General features: G+C 44.9%; 1 protein-coding gene and 1 long non-coding RNA gene across 5 annotated transcripts; both read right to left on the reverse strand.

The window, feature by feature from the left end:
- Positions 1-1,985: 1,985 nt before the first annotated feature.
- DDX5 (DEAD-box helicase 5) lies at positions 1,986-8,778 on the reverse strand. 4 transcript variants are annotated; one of them, XM_028712817.2, is made up of 13 exons: positions 8,634-8,778; positions 7,234-7,399; positions 7,017-7,113; positions 6,789-6,922; positions 6,637-6,702; positions 5,848-5,989; positions 5,563-5,723; positions 5,281-5,453; positions 5,031-5,141; positions 4,540-4,601; positions 4,376-4,435; positions 2,971-3,195; positions 1,986-2,653 (listed from the first exon to the last, which is right to left on the reverse strand). In XM_028712817.2, the coding sequence occupies exons 1-13, from the start codon at positions 8,639-8,641 to the stop codon at positions 2,280-2,282; spliced, it is 1,779 nt and encodes a 592-aa protein (XP_028568650.1). In that variant the 5' UTR covers positions 8,642-8,778; the 3' UTR covers positions 1,986-2,279. The 4 variants fall into 4 exon arrangements, with proteins under 4 accessions (XP_028568650.1, XP_028568641.1, XP_028568657.1 ...); XM_028712808.2 differs by having other exon boundaries at positions 4,540-4,604; XM_028712824.2 differs by having other exon boundaries at positions 4,540-4,604; positions 8,610-8,764.
- A 1,971-nt stretch (positions 8,779-10,749) lies between these two features.
- LOC114587958 (uncharacterized) lies at positions 10,750-13,725 on the reverse strand. The gene is made up of 2 exons (XR_003704360.2): positions 13,342-13,725; positions 10,750-12,918 (listed from the first exon to the last, which is right to left on the reverse strand). It is a non-coding gene; the product is annotated as an uncharacterized LOC114587958 (long non-coding RNA).
- Between the last annotated feature and the right edge of the window lie 33 nt (positions 13,726-13,758).

Genomic DNA, 13,758 nt, shown 5'->3' on the forward strand with positions numbered 1-13,758 from the left:
TGCTATCGTGTTAAGCTTTAGTCTTATAAGTTTTTTTAAAGTTTTATTGTAAGTGCTGCAACTGGATTTTATGGACTGTGGCAATCCTGAATGTATTGGATTTGTGAGCATTATGCTCATTTGCCTTCAGTAGCAGTAAAGCTCTGCTGGATGAAGTACAATTGCCTCTGGTCTATTTTTTGAAAAAACTGCTACTTATCACTCATATCATGTTCCTGCTGTATTGATGGTACTGGAGTAGTATCAACACAACCGTGTCTGCAAGTGGAGAAGGCACATCTGCATTCAGCTCAATACTTAACGGTACTTGGAGCCAGATTTGAAGTAGCAATTAAATTAGCTTGGTGTTTGCTGCAACCAAAGGTGTACCTTTGTCTCTCTTTTTTTAGTTGTTCCTCCGATTTCTTCATCACTATAGCTCAGTTCATGTGTTGCTGATGTAGACAAATGTGTGTTGTCTAGGGAGCAGAGAGCACTTTTAGTGCTTCCTCCAATATTGCATCTGTACCTATGCAGTCACTGGGAAGCAAGCCCCATTAAACTAAGTGGGGCTTACCTTGAGGGATGAGCGAGATCTCCCTGCCAGGTCTTCAAGCAAGTACTGAAGAAGTATGCTGCTCTAAGCTCAAGATGACCTGCACTGATAAGTGTGCAGATTTGCTGACACTGCTGCTGGACTGAAGTTGGGGGGGTGTGGCAAGGGAGAGATCTGGGTTAGAGGGGTACAGCTAGCAAGCTGATCAAAGCAAGGCCATTAGTAGGTAAAGAGCACAAATAGAAGACTGCAGCATTAACAGATGCTTAAGTGATAACAGCTGATACATCTTGAGAGGAGGCGTGTCCGACAGCAAGGGAGCCAGATCAGATAGGTAGCTGGGACAGCTAATAGGAGCTGGTAACAGGAGTGTGAAACTCTCCTGCATAAGCAACATGTTCCTTCGTTCTTTCACCATCTTGGCATCTGTGAACAGATTAGTCAGATACGCACTTCCAATTCAGAACATTATGTGTAAACTTTGCACAGCAAAGTGTTATATGTCTCTGAAGTCATTTGGCTGAAACTTGTGGGTCTAATGCTGAAACGCCAGACCCCCTAGGGCCCTGCACTGGAGATTTAGGTATAAAGCAAACAAAATCTTGTTGTGGTTGACTGCCTCTTGTTGAGTTACTAATCAGTAAACCAGATTTAAAAGTATACTCCACTGGCTGAAGTACGGAAGGCTGCTTTGCCAGCATTAATTATTCTCGTTTGGCACTCTGACTCATCAGGCCAGTGGAAATTTCCATCATACAAGATTTGTTAAATCATGGTTATAACCTACTTCCATTAGGTGGAGCTTATGGAGCAGCATTAAACCTGCTGAGCTTGTTATCAAGGATGGAGGGAAATCAGGCATTGTTAAGTTACAGTGAATCCGAGTAATCCTATTATGGGTGAACCAGTAAACTGGAAATGCAAGACAAAGCATGTCTGAGATCACCATGTCAAAATCCTGAGGTTATGAAATATTTTTAGCAAAGGAAATCCAACACAAAGCTAAGGTTCATCATCCTGCCTTCCACCACAGGCTGGGCAGGGGAGCTTTTGACACCGGAAATTTGGTTACTGTTACTTTATTAGCCAATCAGGTTTCCCTGTGCTGCAAAGGAAAGTTTGAGAAATGATATTTTGTCTCCTAAAACTGCCAAGAAAAATGTGGGGATTGGGGGGGGGGGCAGTTAAGACATGATGGACTGATCAAAACATTAACATTGTGGGAGCTACTGCCAGTCCACACCAACCCATCATTTTCAACCATTTAGTTGGATAGCAACTAGAGCAAAATGAAGAGCTCAAAGGAGTTAAACGGCAGGGTTAAGCCACTTCATGAAGCCTTTCTTGTCCTTCAAAGTATGAGTCCCCTCCCCTCCTCCCATTAGATAGAAAGCTTCACCACTGATCGTCAGCTTGCTTTATTTGTGCTCAGAATCATATAGAACACCAATTGTGTTTTCAAATATCTTTATTGGAAGGCCATGCATTGCCCCCAGTTGTTGTATTTCAAATCACTGTACATTTACTTTGTGAAAACACTGGCTGCATTTTCTAGTACAAAAAACTAAAAATTGTTCAGGAATGTAGAGAATATTCAACTTAAATAGCGGAAAAGTGCACCATAGTTAACAGCTGCACTGCAGACACGTCTGCATGTTCCATAAGATTTTAAATAACTATCCTGTCTCAACACACAATATAAAGAGCAATTATGAAAAACAAGACACTTAAATATACTTCTAAGTTATTGGGTATAGTTTGCTGGCATTGGATAACCTATCATTGGCGTGGTGCCAGTTGCAGGGTATGCATACTGCTGCTGGTTCATTGCACCGTGCATGTTTGCCATGTTATTCCCATACTGCTGATCATAACCATTCTGATAAGCTGGTGTGCCAGCCCTAAATCCACCCTGCATGCCAGCTCCTCCAAAGTTGTTTCCAAAGGCAGTTCCATTACCAAAACCTTGAGCACCATAGCCACCATTCTGAGCTTTTGCACCGAAGTCTCTCTTGCCCACTGCACCATAGGTTCTTTCAAAGTTTTCCCTCTCTCTAAAACCAAATCCACCTCTTTTGCCCGCAGAGTATCTGTCACGGCGGTCACCTCTGGAACGACCTGCAGAAAAATTAGAAGGCAAGTTAAGAAAACTACTCGTTGCAATTTGGGACCTCCAACTCCTAACAGGAGCAAGGCAAAAGTTGTATTTTGAAAAAGCTTAAAAACGATACAACCACAAAGGAATAGGACTGAACACAACTTTACTGGTTACATATTTAAGCACTGAAAACTACTGTTAAAGAATTATTTTCTACTGTGATAGTACAAGGAAGAGCCATTTTAGGGCAAAAAGGAATTCTGATGTCCATTAAATAACACATGCAATGGAAGAATCAAATGCTGGAAATATCATACTAAGACAAGTTAAGACTTACCTGAACCTCTGTCTTCAACCAACTGGAGCAATTTTGGGTTGATTGCCTGATTTGCTTCACGAAGTACAGAGATGAGGTCGCTTACTTGCTTTATATTGTTAGGTGTAAAGAATGTGTATGCTGTGCCTGTTTTGGTACTGCGGGCAGTTCGTCCAATTCGGTGGATATAGTCCTCAGAGGAGTTAGGGTAGTCATAATTGATGACAAATTTCACATCTTCCACATCTGTAAAGTGTTGCAGTGCGGCAAAAAGCAATGTACAAAATTTTGCACACCACAACAGCCAGATGAAAAAGCAAGTTAGACAGTAATAGATTTTAAGATGGTAACTGCTGTAAAGAATGTTAATTATCTATTCCTGGAAAAAATAAAAATAAAAACCACAACACCTGAGATCATGGATGCTCTCCCTCCTCTGAACCTCTTTGCAATTCACCCCGTGATCTAAATCCTTACCAGAGTGCCCCTAACAAGTCAAGTGACATCTGAATGCTTCTTGCAGTAAGACCAAATAAGTTCACAGTAGCCTCTTCCGTGTGCTCCCAAGGACCTCGGTATAAAAAAATGAGGTCTTGCCACACACCAGAAGCTCTAATAGAGGGCCACACTGCTTGTCTTGCCAAGACCTTTCAACCGCAGCTGCAAGAAAAACATACCTGTCCCCGAAAGGTCATCAAGTTGTTTTCATGCACTGTGTCTCGTCTAGGCAAGCGCTTCCAAGAAGCCAGCGTTCACTTGAGTGTGTGTCTCTCTCTGGCAGGTCTCGACATGACGGTTAGGGTATAGGTGACGGAGGAACTCCAGGTTTGAAAAGCCACTGCTTTTCCCACCCCAACTTGTAAAATTGAGAGGTGGACTTTCAAATTTCATGTGCCAGTACTCACCAATTTGTACAAGGCTCAGTACATTTTAAAGCTGCTCTCTCTCCATTTCAAAGGTTGGAAAAAAAACCAGAGATCACTGTAGTTTAATTATTCTTCGACATTTCAGCAAACTCACTGAAATCCAAAGACTCACGGACCACAGCAAACAGTATGCACACAGACTAAACAGCAGTGCACCATGGCAGTCATGCAAAGCATGGAACAGTAGAAATAACCGGGCAAAAGTGAACCGTGAATGATGCTACCGTTTGAGAGAACAGTTTATGGGCTCGTAGTTTTTGTCTTTGCCTTTTGAAGATTACTGGCACACAATGTTCAACTTTCACCTCTCTATTGGACTGGAAGCGTCCAGACGATCACTTCCACTAGTCCTCCATCCCCCTCGAGTCCTCCGATTGTCATGCCTAGGCCTTGCCACAAAGACTGCACCTTTATGTGAAAAAACTTAGAAAAATGCAGAGGTTAAAGAAAGCAACGAACTTTCTTTAAAGTTGTCTGTCACCCAAATTAGTTGTACTAACCTAGACCTCTGGAGGCAACATCTGTAGCAATCAGGATAGGAGCCTTTCCGTGTTTGAATTCTGAAACAAAGAAAACCGTATTAATTCATTTTTAAAAAACATTTGGTATTCTAGTAGAATAACCCTTTGAATTCATAATTTAGAAGCCGTTCTGAATTACTCACCATTTAGAACCCAGTCGCGCTCCTGTTGACTTTTGTCACCATGGATACCCATTGCTGGCCACCTGCAGTAATATTTACCGTCACATAAGTATCTTTTATCAAAGTCACTAAATTAACCAATACATTAGCAGTGACCTTTCATTTTGTCCTTGCACAGCCAGTAAATGCACATGGCACCCCAACCCCAGCAAGTTCTTCCACTTTTATCAGGAAGACACTTCTATAGTCTTTATCCTGCTACAAAATTCACACTTAATAAAAATCTATTGGAAAACATTGCTCTTGAAATATAGAATTACATTAATCTTGACCTGACAGTTCTGGAATTATGGTAGGGAGACATAACTGCTTTGGGTTCTGCAGCACCAGCATGGGTACCACGGAATAGGCTACCCCTCCCCACATTTCAGGTATACAATTTTTTTCATATTTAAGTAGCTGAATTATTCCTTCAAGTGCCTATGCTAATTTGGTTCACTGGAAATATTTACCCATCTCTCCTCATTTTTCTAGTAAGATCATCACATCTTCTTTTGGTCTCCACAAAGACAATAGTTTTGTTTTCTTTCTCGCTCATTATTTCTTCCATCAACCGAATAAGCCTGTTGTAAGGAAACAGTAGTATCAAAAACTTTCAGAAGTATGGGATTAATGCAAATGCCTTCAGAGTATAAGACATTTAAAGATCCGCAGAATGCTTCAACTATTCTTTCAACCAAAAGCATTTCCAATTTTACTTACTTATCATCTTTCTCTACATCATGACATACATCCACTATCTGCAGAATATTGTGGTTTGCACTTAGTTCCAATGCGCCAATGTTGATGTGTACATGTTCTTTTAAGAAATCTTCTGCAAGCTGCCTAACTTCTTTGGGCCATGTTGCACTCCACATCAGAGTCTGCCTGTCAGGCTGGAAGTAAATGGATATTTTTTAACATTCTGTCAGTTGCCCAGCTCCTAGAACTAGCAAGTTCCTGGGCACAACTTCCTGACTGTGTCCAATAAAAGTGTGAACTTACTCTAATCTGGTCTACAATTTTTCGAATCTGAGGCTCAAATCCCATATCAAGCATTCTGTCAGCTTCATCAAGAACAAGGTAAGTGCATCGCCGGAGATTGGTTTTTCCAGCTTCCAAGAAGTCTATGAGCCTACCAGGTGTTGCAATGCAAATCTCCACACCTGAAAGCAAAATGTAAGTTACTTAGTAGCCATTTCTCAAAATGATTTTACACTCTTTGTAGCTTATAAGCTATCATGGTGAGGCTTAACATACTAGAACGTTGCTCAGCTGTCATTTTCATACCTCTTTCCAGGTCACGTATTTGTGGTCCCTTAGGAGCACCTCCATAAATACAAGTAGACTTCAAACGGCAGGCTCTGCCATATTCTGCAGCCACTTGCTGCACCTGCTGAGCCAGCTCTCGAGTTGGTGCCAGCACCAAACACTGTGAACAGAAGTACAAATATAGTCATACTGTACTCTGGGTAATTACTGGTACAGATTGCACTGAAAATGATAGGACATTCTATTTTTTACTCAATTTACTTTTTTACTTCATTCTTCAAAGTAAACACACTGGTGCAGATTCACTTCTGGCAGTAAAGCTCATTACGACTTTATGCCTTTTGGTTAGCGTTTTGCCATCTGTCAGCAAGTTTGTGATGGACAAATAAATCATATGGCTTCAACAACTGCTATAGAAGATGTAATGAACTGTATTTATACTACTGTAACAGGGATTTTGGCCACTGGAAGATCATAGGGAGCAAAGCAAAACTCATCAATACTGCAGTGGCAGTACTGTTCTGTGGCACTCTAGGGGGAAAATGGAAGCTGCTGAGAAGACTCAGCAGCTTAAAAAGATAATGAAATAGACATGCTCCCATTATTTATTCGCAGAACTTTAACAGAGATCCCTGCCCCTGTTTTAGTCCTGTTCAAGCTGCACCCAACATGAGCCCAAAGATCAAAAATCCAAACTTTCAGCTTGATTGATCCTATCACAAATACAAGTTTCTACAGTCATGACATCCAAGTTTAAGTTCTCGTTACCCCTGCCACACAACAAATTTTATGTTGCTCAATACTTACAATGGGCCCATCTCCTCGTTCTAGGAATGGCTGATGGTTTATGTGTACTATGGCAGGCAACAAATACTGTTGGGGAAAAAGGAAGGATCTTAGTTCAAGGAAAAAAATATCATTCGTTTAAATCATCTGAACAGCTAAACAGAAGTACTTACAGACAGTGTTTTCCCCGATCCAGTTTGTGCTACGCCAACCATATCCAGTCCACTCAAGGCAACAGGCCAACCTTGTGCCTGAATAGCAGTTGGTTCCGTAAAGTTCTGTCTCTGAATAACTTCCATAACGTTTGCTGAAATACAATGAAGTATGCTAGTTAAGTCCAACAACTTTATTAAAGAGGTGTATACAAATATGTATTTACTACCAATAAATTTACTACTTACCTGGAAAGTTAGCTTCATAGAAATTCATAACTGGTTTTGGACAATTGTGGCCTTTAACTGTGATCTCTTTTCCTGCTCTGTATTGTTCAATCTCTTGCTGCAAATAAAAAAAACCACGACTCATCAGGCATAATAGTCACTAAAGCAGTGATTTAAGCACGCTTTACTTACAGCACAATTCAAGCAACATTGTCTACAAAGTTAGTAGTTTTCATACCATAGGACGTCTGGCAACATCAGGATGTTCCTGGTAGAAGTTCTTCTCAAATTTAGGAAGCTCATCTAGATTCCATTTTTTCTTTGTAAGCTTTTCTCCAGGGTTCCCAAACTTCTTCCCACCTAAAGATCCCCCTCGACTTCCTCCAAAACGAGGGCCACCAAACCTGCCAAAGCAAATTTTAATTCAGTGTCGTAAGTAGCCATGGTTAAGGGACATATTAAAAAACGATCGCTGGTATCTGTGTACCCCATAGCTTCCAACCCAAAAGTTAAAAACACAGTAAGGTTCAGAACTGGTAGGATACTAGAAAAGAGAACTGAAGCTGGGTTAACGCTACAAAAACAAACGTCGCCGTCGGTAATTGCCGGGCACTCCCTCTTTGCGTCAGGCTCCTAAGTGGGCGGGGATGGTTATGAAACCTACACGGTTCCGGTAAGAAGCTAGCTTTTTCAAGCGGCGGGATTAGGCTACTTCTCTTTTTAGACACATATATTAACGCTTCATTCAGAGCCGGGGGAGAAATTCGAAGCACGGCGCTTAAGGCGCCTGCGCGCACCCAAAAGGGCTTCTAAATCCCGCTTAGCCTACCCCCCGCCTAGCCTTCGTCCCCTAAATTAATCCCATTTCTAGACTGGGCTTTTTTGTCCGGGGCGCGTGGCAGGGGAGAGAGGTGGCGCCGGGGGAGGCCGCCCGCCCAAACGCGCCAAGCCGCACACAAAGGAGGCCGAGAGGCGTCTCCCCCCTCCCTCCATCTCTCTCTCCCTCCCTCCCGCTTTTGTCTTTTCCGTCTACGCCACATTTTCTAGTCGGCGCGTCCATTTTGACGCCGGGGCGGGGATAGAGAGCAGCAGACGGAGGAGGAACAAAGGCAGCCGCCGGCATTTTGATTTCCCCCTCGGTCGCCGCATGGCGGGGCCAGCCATTGACATCCGCCCGAGTCCAGAGACAAAAAAAAAAGGGGGGGGGAGGGGAAACCGGTTTCGGCGAGAAGATAAATCCCAGTCCGCACGTCCTTTTCTGCCTCCTGCCCGCTGCGCTTCTCTTCCCCGCCCCCCGCCTAAATCGCCTTTTTTTCTCTCCCCCCCCCCCCTCAGCGGAACACCACCGTCAAATTAACCTCCCGCTTCTCGCCCCCCCCCCGCCACCTTAACTATCGGGCCTCGGCCAGCAACGACGTCCCTGAGGCGGTCGGTCATCCTTCTTCCTCCGCCCCCTCCCCTCATTCCGCGCGCCTCGAGCGGTCGCCGGGAAACGGCTGCTTCTCGCCGCCGCCATTTTAACGACCCCCGCCATCCCAGCCCCAGACGGTATTTTAAGGCGGGAGCCTCGGGGAGCCGGCCGCGTGTTAAGTGAACCGAGCCCCTCAGGCTCACCCGCGGTCCCTCTCACTGGAATACCCAGGCATGCTGACGGCGACGGCGACGGCGGCGATCAAGACGTCGAGGATGAAACGGCACGGACGGTCCACAAGCGAAACGCCGATGACGAGGGCGACTGAATGGGGAGGGTCCGGCCGGGCGGATGCCGGTTATATACCCGGCGCCGCCGCGAATGCCGGGAAGCCGGCTCGTGACGTCAGCGACGAGCTCGTTCTCGCCCTCTTCCCCCGCCCCCGCAAGATTCTCCTCTGCTGTTCCTCGAAAGGCGGGGCAGGGAAAGGGGGGGGGCGCGCGCTTGCGCACGTTCTCGTCCTCGAAGCCGGCCGGCCGGCGTGCCGTGTGGTAGGCCAAACGGAAGCGGCTCTCCTTGTCCGGCCTGCCATCAACGCCGGCCCAGGAAGAGTCTCGGCCTCAAACGACCTGTAGGGCTTCCAACCCCTCCACTTTACGCGACTACCCCCCCATTTAAAAGCGAAAGGAGGGTCGCCCCCGCACAGCTTAGGGAGCGAGCTGCCTGCGCCCCCGGGAAGAGAAATACCGTGCGATTAACGGTAATGGTGAACTCCTCCCGGCTTAGGGAGCCTTTCAAAGCGATGGTAATGAAGGAAGCCCTTCATAGCGCATAGGTTTCCAGGAAGAGTACAGCACCCGCTATGGGCGTAGCCAAGGGAGGGGCAGCTACCCCCACAATCTATAAAAATCAACATTTGTTGTTTAGTCGTGTCCGACTCTTCGTGACCCCATGGACCAGAGCACAACAGGCACTCCTGTCTTCCACTGCCTCCCGCAGTTTGGTCCTACTCATGCTGGTAGCTTCGAGAACACTGTCCATCCTCTGTCGTCCCCTTCTCCTTGTGCCCTCCATCTTTCCCAACATCAGGGTCTTTTCCAGGGAGTCTTCTCTTCTCATGAGGTGGCCAAAGTATTGGAGCCTCAGCTTCAGGATCTGTCCTTCCAGTGAGCACTCGGGGCTGATTTCCTTAAGAATTGAGAGGTTTGATCTTGCAGTTCATGGGACTCTCAAGAGTCTCCTCCAGCACCATAATTCAAAAGCATCAATTCTTCGTTAATCAGCCTTCTAGCAAACTCAGGTTCTGCCCTCTAACAAAAGGCCTCCTCTCCATGGTACCCACTTTGGAAAGTCCAATTCTATTGTCAGGGCAAGAACCGCTGAATGCACTGCACTTAACAGCAGTAATATAAAAGTCTCGCGTCCCTGACCTGATGAGAACCCAATCCTATTAATTTTGTGCACTGTGCTCCTCTTCAGCGAAGTTGCTTCTAAATTTCAACTGCAGAGTGATCTTTCTGTGGGAATAGTGTTGCCCCAAGGCAACAGGCTCATTCCTCCATTCCCAAGCACCCCACTCTCTTCCCTTTTCGCTTGCCAAAACGAGTAGCAATAATGGCGATTTATTTTGTCTTGAATGTAGTTCAGGACATGAGAATGGCATCAGTGGTACAAAAGCAGCACAGCAGCAGAGAGGACACATGATAGGAGAGTGGAAGGACACACCCCTCTGGATGATGACAGCAACCATCACGATACTGGAATGTAACAGGCCAACTTGCAGCACTGAAGAGAGTCATTGCAGAGGTCACTACCACAAGTGCATATGAGCTTAGAAAGGAAAGAGAGTGCACACATTTGTGTTTTTAACTGCCCTGGGGTCATCTGATGGAGGGTGAGCCAAAACAGGTATTTAAAAATAAAAAAGACACATGGCAATAAACCATAGCATTCTGCTCTCACACAACTCACAGGAAACTTGAGACTGATCCACACCCTATATTTAAAGCACATCTAACACACTTTAAAAACACATGACTTCCCCAAAGAATCCTGATAACTGTAGGGTTTTTTAAAGGTGCTGGGAATTATAGCTATGGTCTCAGAGTTTTTTTGGAGGAATGATGTGTATCAGTTGTGCTTTAAACGTTTGGTGAGAACCTATCTAAAGACTACCCATTGGAAACAAGATGGCAGCACAAAATTATTATTATTATTATTATTATTATTCCTGATAATTAAATTTGTATACTTCCCTTTATCTGTAGATCTCAGAGCAGTTCACAACATATACAAGATAAAAAAGACAAAAGAAATAATAAAAGCAAGAATAACTCCTCCTCCCACATTTTATTATTTTTATTTACTCATTCAAAACCTATTTTGGTATTATCCAGGAATCAATTCAGTTTGAGTAAGGCTGCAGAACTCAAGTGCCAGGACTATTAGTATTATAAAGGAAATATGATGATTGGAATAGACATTGAAAGTGCACAGAACCAAGCAAATAATACACATACAACAAACAAAGCAACAAACAAAGCCAAAAAGCAGAGTAACAGTACAGCAATTATCAGATTTCCCAGAAGACCTTAATGCCTCTGGATAAAGATACCAGTGGGACTCTCAACAGCAGCTACAAACAACACCATTTAAGTGCAGAATCCATTTTTGGAAAAGGAGAGCTGAGGTCAGGTGTATAAAATCAGCAGTTCTAATACTGGTGATATAGCACCCACATACCCCTGTACCCCCACACTATACCTACCTTGGGAATTTCAAATGATCATAGACACTGTGTGTGTGTGTGTGTGTGTGTGTGTGTGTGTGTGTGTGTGTACATTAGTTGAAGTGTCAGCTAAAGGCTTACAACAGACTAAGGGATTGCATCATCAAAGCAATAGCCACACATGGAAAATGAAAGCAAAAACTCAGTGCTAGCTCCAATATGCAACAGGTCCCAGATAAATTCCCCAAGCACAAGGCCTTATTTCTTCAAAAGTTTGTAACCTGGACTTTATTAGTCCTATCAGTACAGGCATAAATTATAACAGAGAAATCCACCACACCCCTGGATCTTAAAGCAGCAGCAGACAACTACAGGGAGAGGTACCACTTCATGTTTTTAGTTGCAATATAGCTATGGCTTTAAAGGTAACATCAGCACCTTAGATTGGGCTTGTAATTGAATATGCAGCCAATGCAGTTGTTTTAAGGATCAGTGAAATATGAACCACGCTTTCCATACCTATTAAACATCTGGTAATTGCATTCAGCACTAATTGACTCTCTGGCTTCAAGGATAATTTATTGCAATAATCAAAAGAGAAAGCTACCAAGGCATGGACCACTGGTCAGACTATCCCTGTCCAGGAACAGTTGTAACTGGTGAACTACTTGAAACTGGAAAGAGACACTTCTCACCACCAAAGCCTCAAGTGACAGTGCTGTATCCACAAATACCCATGAAGTACATACCTGGGTTACACAAGGTTGTAGCCAATGCTGAAATGAATAGACCCAAATTAGTCATATTCATTGATAATAATGGGTCTACTCCAAGTACAACCTACCATAAGTCAAGATGTAGGATCAGTACTTGGGCAAGGCCCAAGACAATGAATGTTACTTTGGGATACGGCAAAACTACACACAATTGTGTAGTTCAGCAAGTATGTGTTGCTGGCATTTCCTGGACTAAAGGAAATACAACAATGTTTTGAGACATTAGATTCATTTTAATCAAGTGTTTTCAGTCTTTAGCTTTATCTCTCTTGTGACTGAACTCAACTACAATATGGATGCTAAATCCAAAACCATTATTATCAAAACTCAATTGCGTACAAAGGTTATAAAGCTAAAATAAAGTGTTACGTTTCTGGACAATGTGAAACGTGAATGGATAAAATAGTGAATTCCATGAAGTCACAAATGAAGATTTTGGGGGGAAACTATCACGCTTCTCAAATTTATTTCTTTGGAATAGGCATTTGAGCAAAATCGTTCTACAACAAGCTAGAGAATAGAAATGGTTAAGGTTAGTTTTATAGACTCCAATGGAACATTAGGAACAAACGGCAAAGGCCTGGGATGGGATATAGCAGAATTCCAATTTTGCAAACTCCTCAGATCCCACTGATGAAATGCTGAAAACTGTTCTCTTTCTCAGAGGAATTGCCTTCCAAGACTCCTGCAGTTTTGACCTTGCTAGGCTCGACTTGGCTCCCCGTAAGTCACATGTGCCCAATGTGCCACGCAAGCCTTTATTCTCCTGCCCACCTTCCATTACCTTCCAACCTATAACCATGTGCTCCGTGGCTAGTTGGCAGCAGGAGCAGGCGCTCAAGGCTGGCACATTGTCCTTGATCATCCAAAATGAGGTCTGCCAAGGGGCCTGTTCCGCTGGTTTACATCTTTCAAAATCGACATGAGTGCCGCCATCGGAAGAGGGTTCTTCTGCCCCGTCTGGAAACCTGGCGGTGGACCCAGGCACCGCTGGTCAGTGGCCTAGGTCTGCAAAAAAAGAGGACGCCTTTGCTGACTTCTACTTTTAACTATGACGACTCTCCTTTTACATACCCGTAAAAAGGGGATGCGGGTGGTGCTGTGGGTTAAACCACAGAGCCTAGGACTTGCCGATCAGAAGGTTGGCGGTTCGAATCCCCGCAACGGGGTGAGCTCCTGTTGCTCAGTCCCTGCTCCTGCCAACCTAGCAGTTTGAAAGCACATCAAAGTGCAAGTAGATAAATAGGTATCGCTCCGGCGGGAAGGTAAACGGTGTTTCCGTGCACTGCTCTGGTTCGCCAGAGGCGGCTTTGTCATGCTGGCCACATGACCCGGAAGCTTTATGCTGGCTCCTTTGGCCTATAGAGCGAGATGAGCGCCGCAACCCCAGAGTCGGCCACGACTGGACCTAATGGTCAGGGGTCCCTTTACCTTGAAAAAGGAGGGTGCGTCCTGGAAAAAGAGGACGCACGGCAACCCTAGCTGGGCCGCATGGTGTTTTTGTGTCTCTGTGTGTGACCTTAGGCCGCTCGCTGTCTGTCTCCCTAGCCCACCTCACAGGGCTGTTGTGCGGATAAAGAGCGCGTGGGAGAGGGGAGGACGCCCTGAGGGCCCCCGAAGGAAAGGCAGGGCAAAAAAAAACAGGACGCAAATCGAACAAGGCAAAACGGGAGGATCGTTCCCGCTCCATCCCGCCATCAATTCCCCCGCCGCCGTTGCCACGGCAACTGGAGCGGCCTGGAAAATAAACAGCCGCGGCAACAAGGCGGGCGGGAGGGGGGCGGGGAAGGCGCGAGCCGACAGAGACAAGAGGAAGTCCTGCCTCTTCCGCTCCCGGCTGGCCAATCG

This window comes from Podarcis muralis, chromosome 2, assembly GCF_964188315.1.
Source record: "Podarcis muralis chromosome 2, rPodMur119.hap1.1, whole genome shotgun sequence".
Lineage (NCBI taxonomy): Eukaryota > Metazoa > Chordata > Lepidosauria > Squamata > Lacertidae > Podarcis > Podarcis muralis.

Excerpts from the sequence above, each read along its gene's own strand:
- DDX5 (XM_028712824.2), bottom strand. The coding sequence starts at position 8,641 with ATGCCTGGGTATTCCAGTGAGAGGGACCGCGG. Across the intron at positions 5,142-5,280 it reads GATGTAGAGAAAGATGATAA|GCTTATTCGGTTGATGGAAG; the intron begins GTAAGTAAAATT and ends TCCTTACAACAG. Across the intron at positions 4,436-4,539 it reads GCGCGACTGGGTTCTAAATG|AATTCAAACACGGAAAGGCT; the intron begins GTGAGTAATTCA and ends TCTTTGTTTCAG.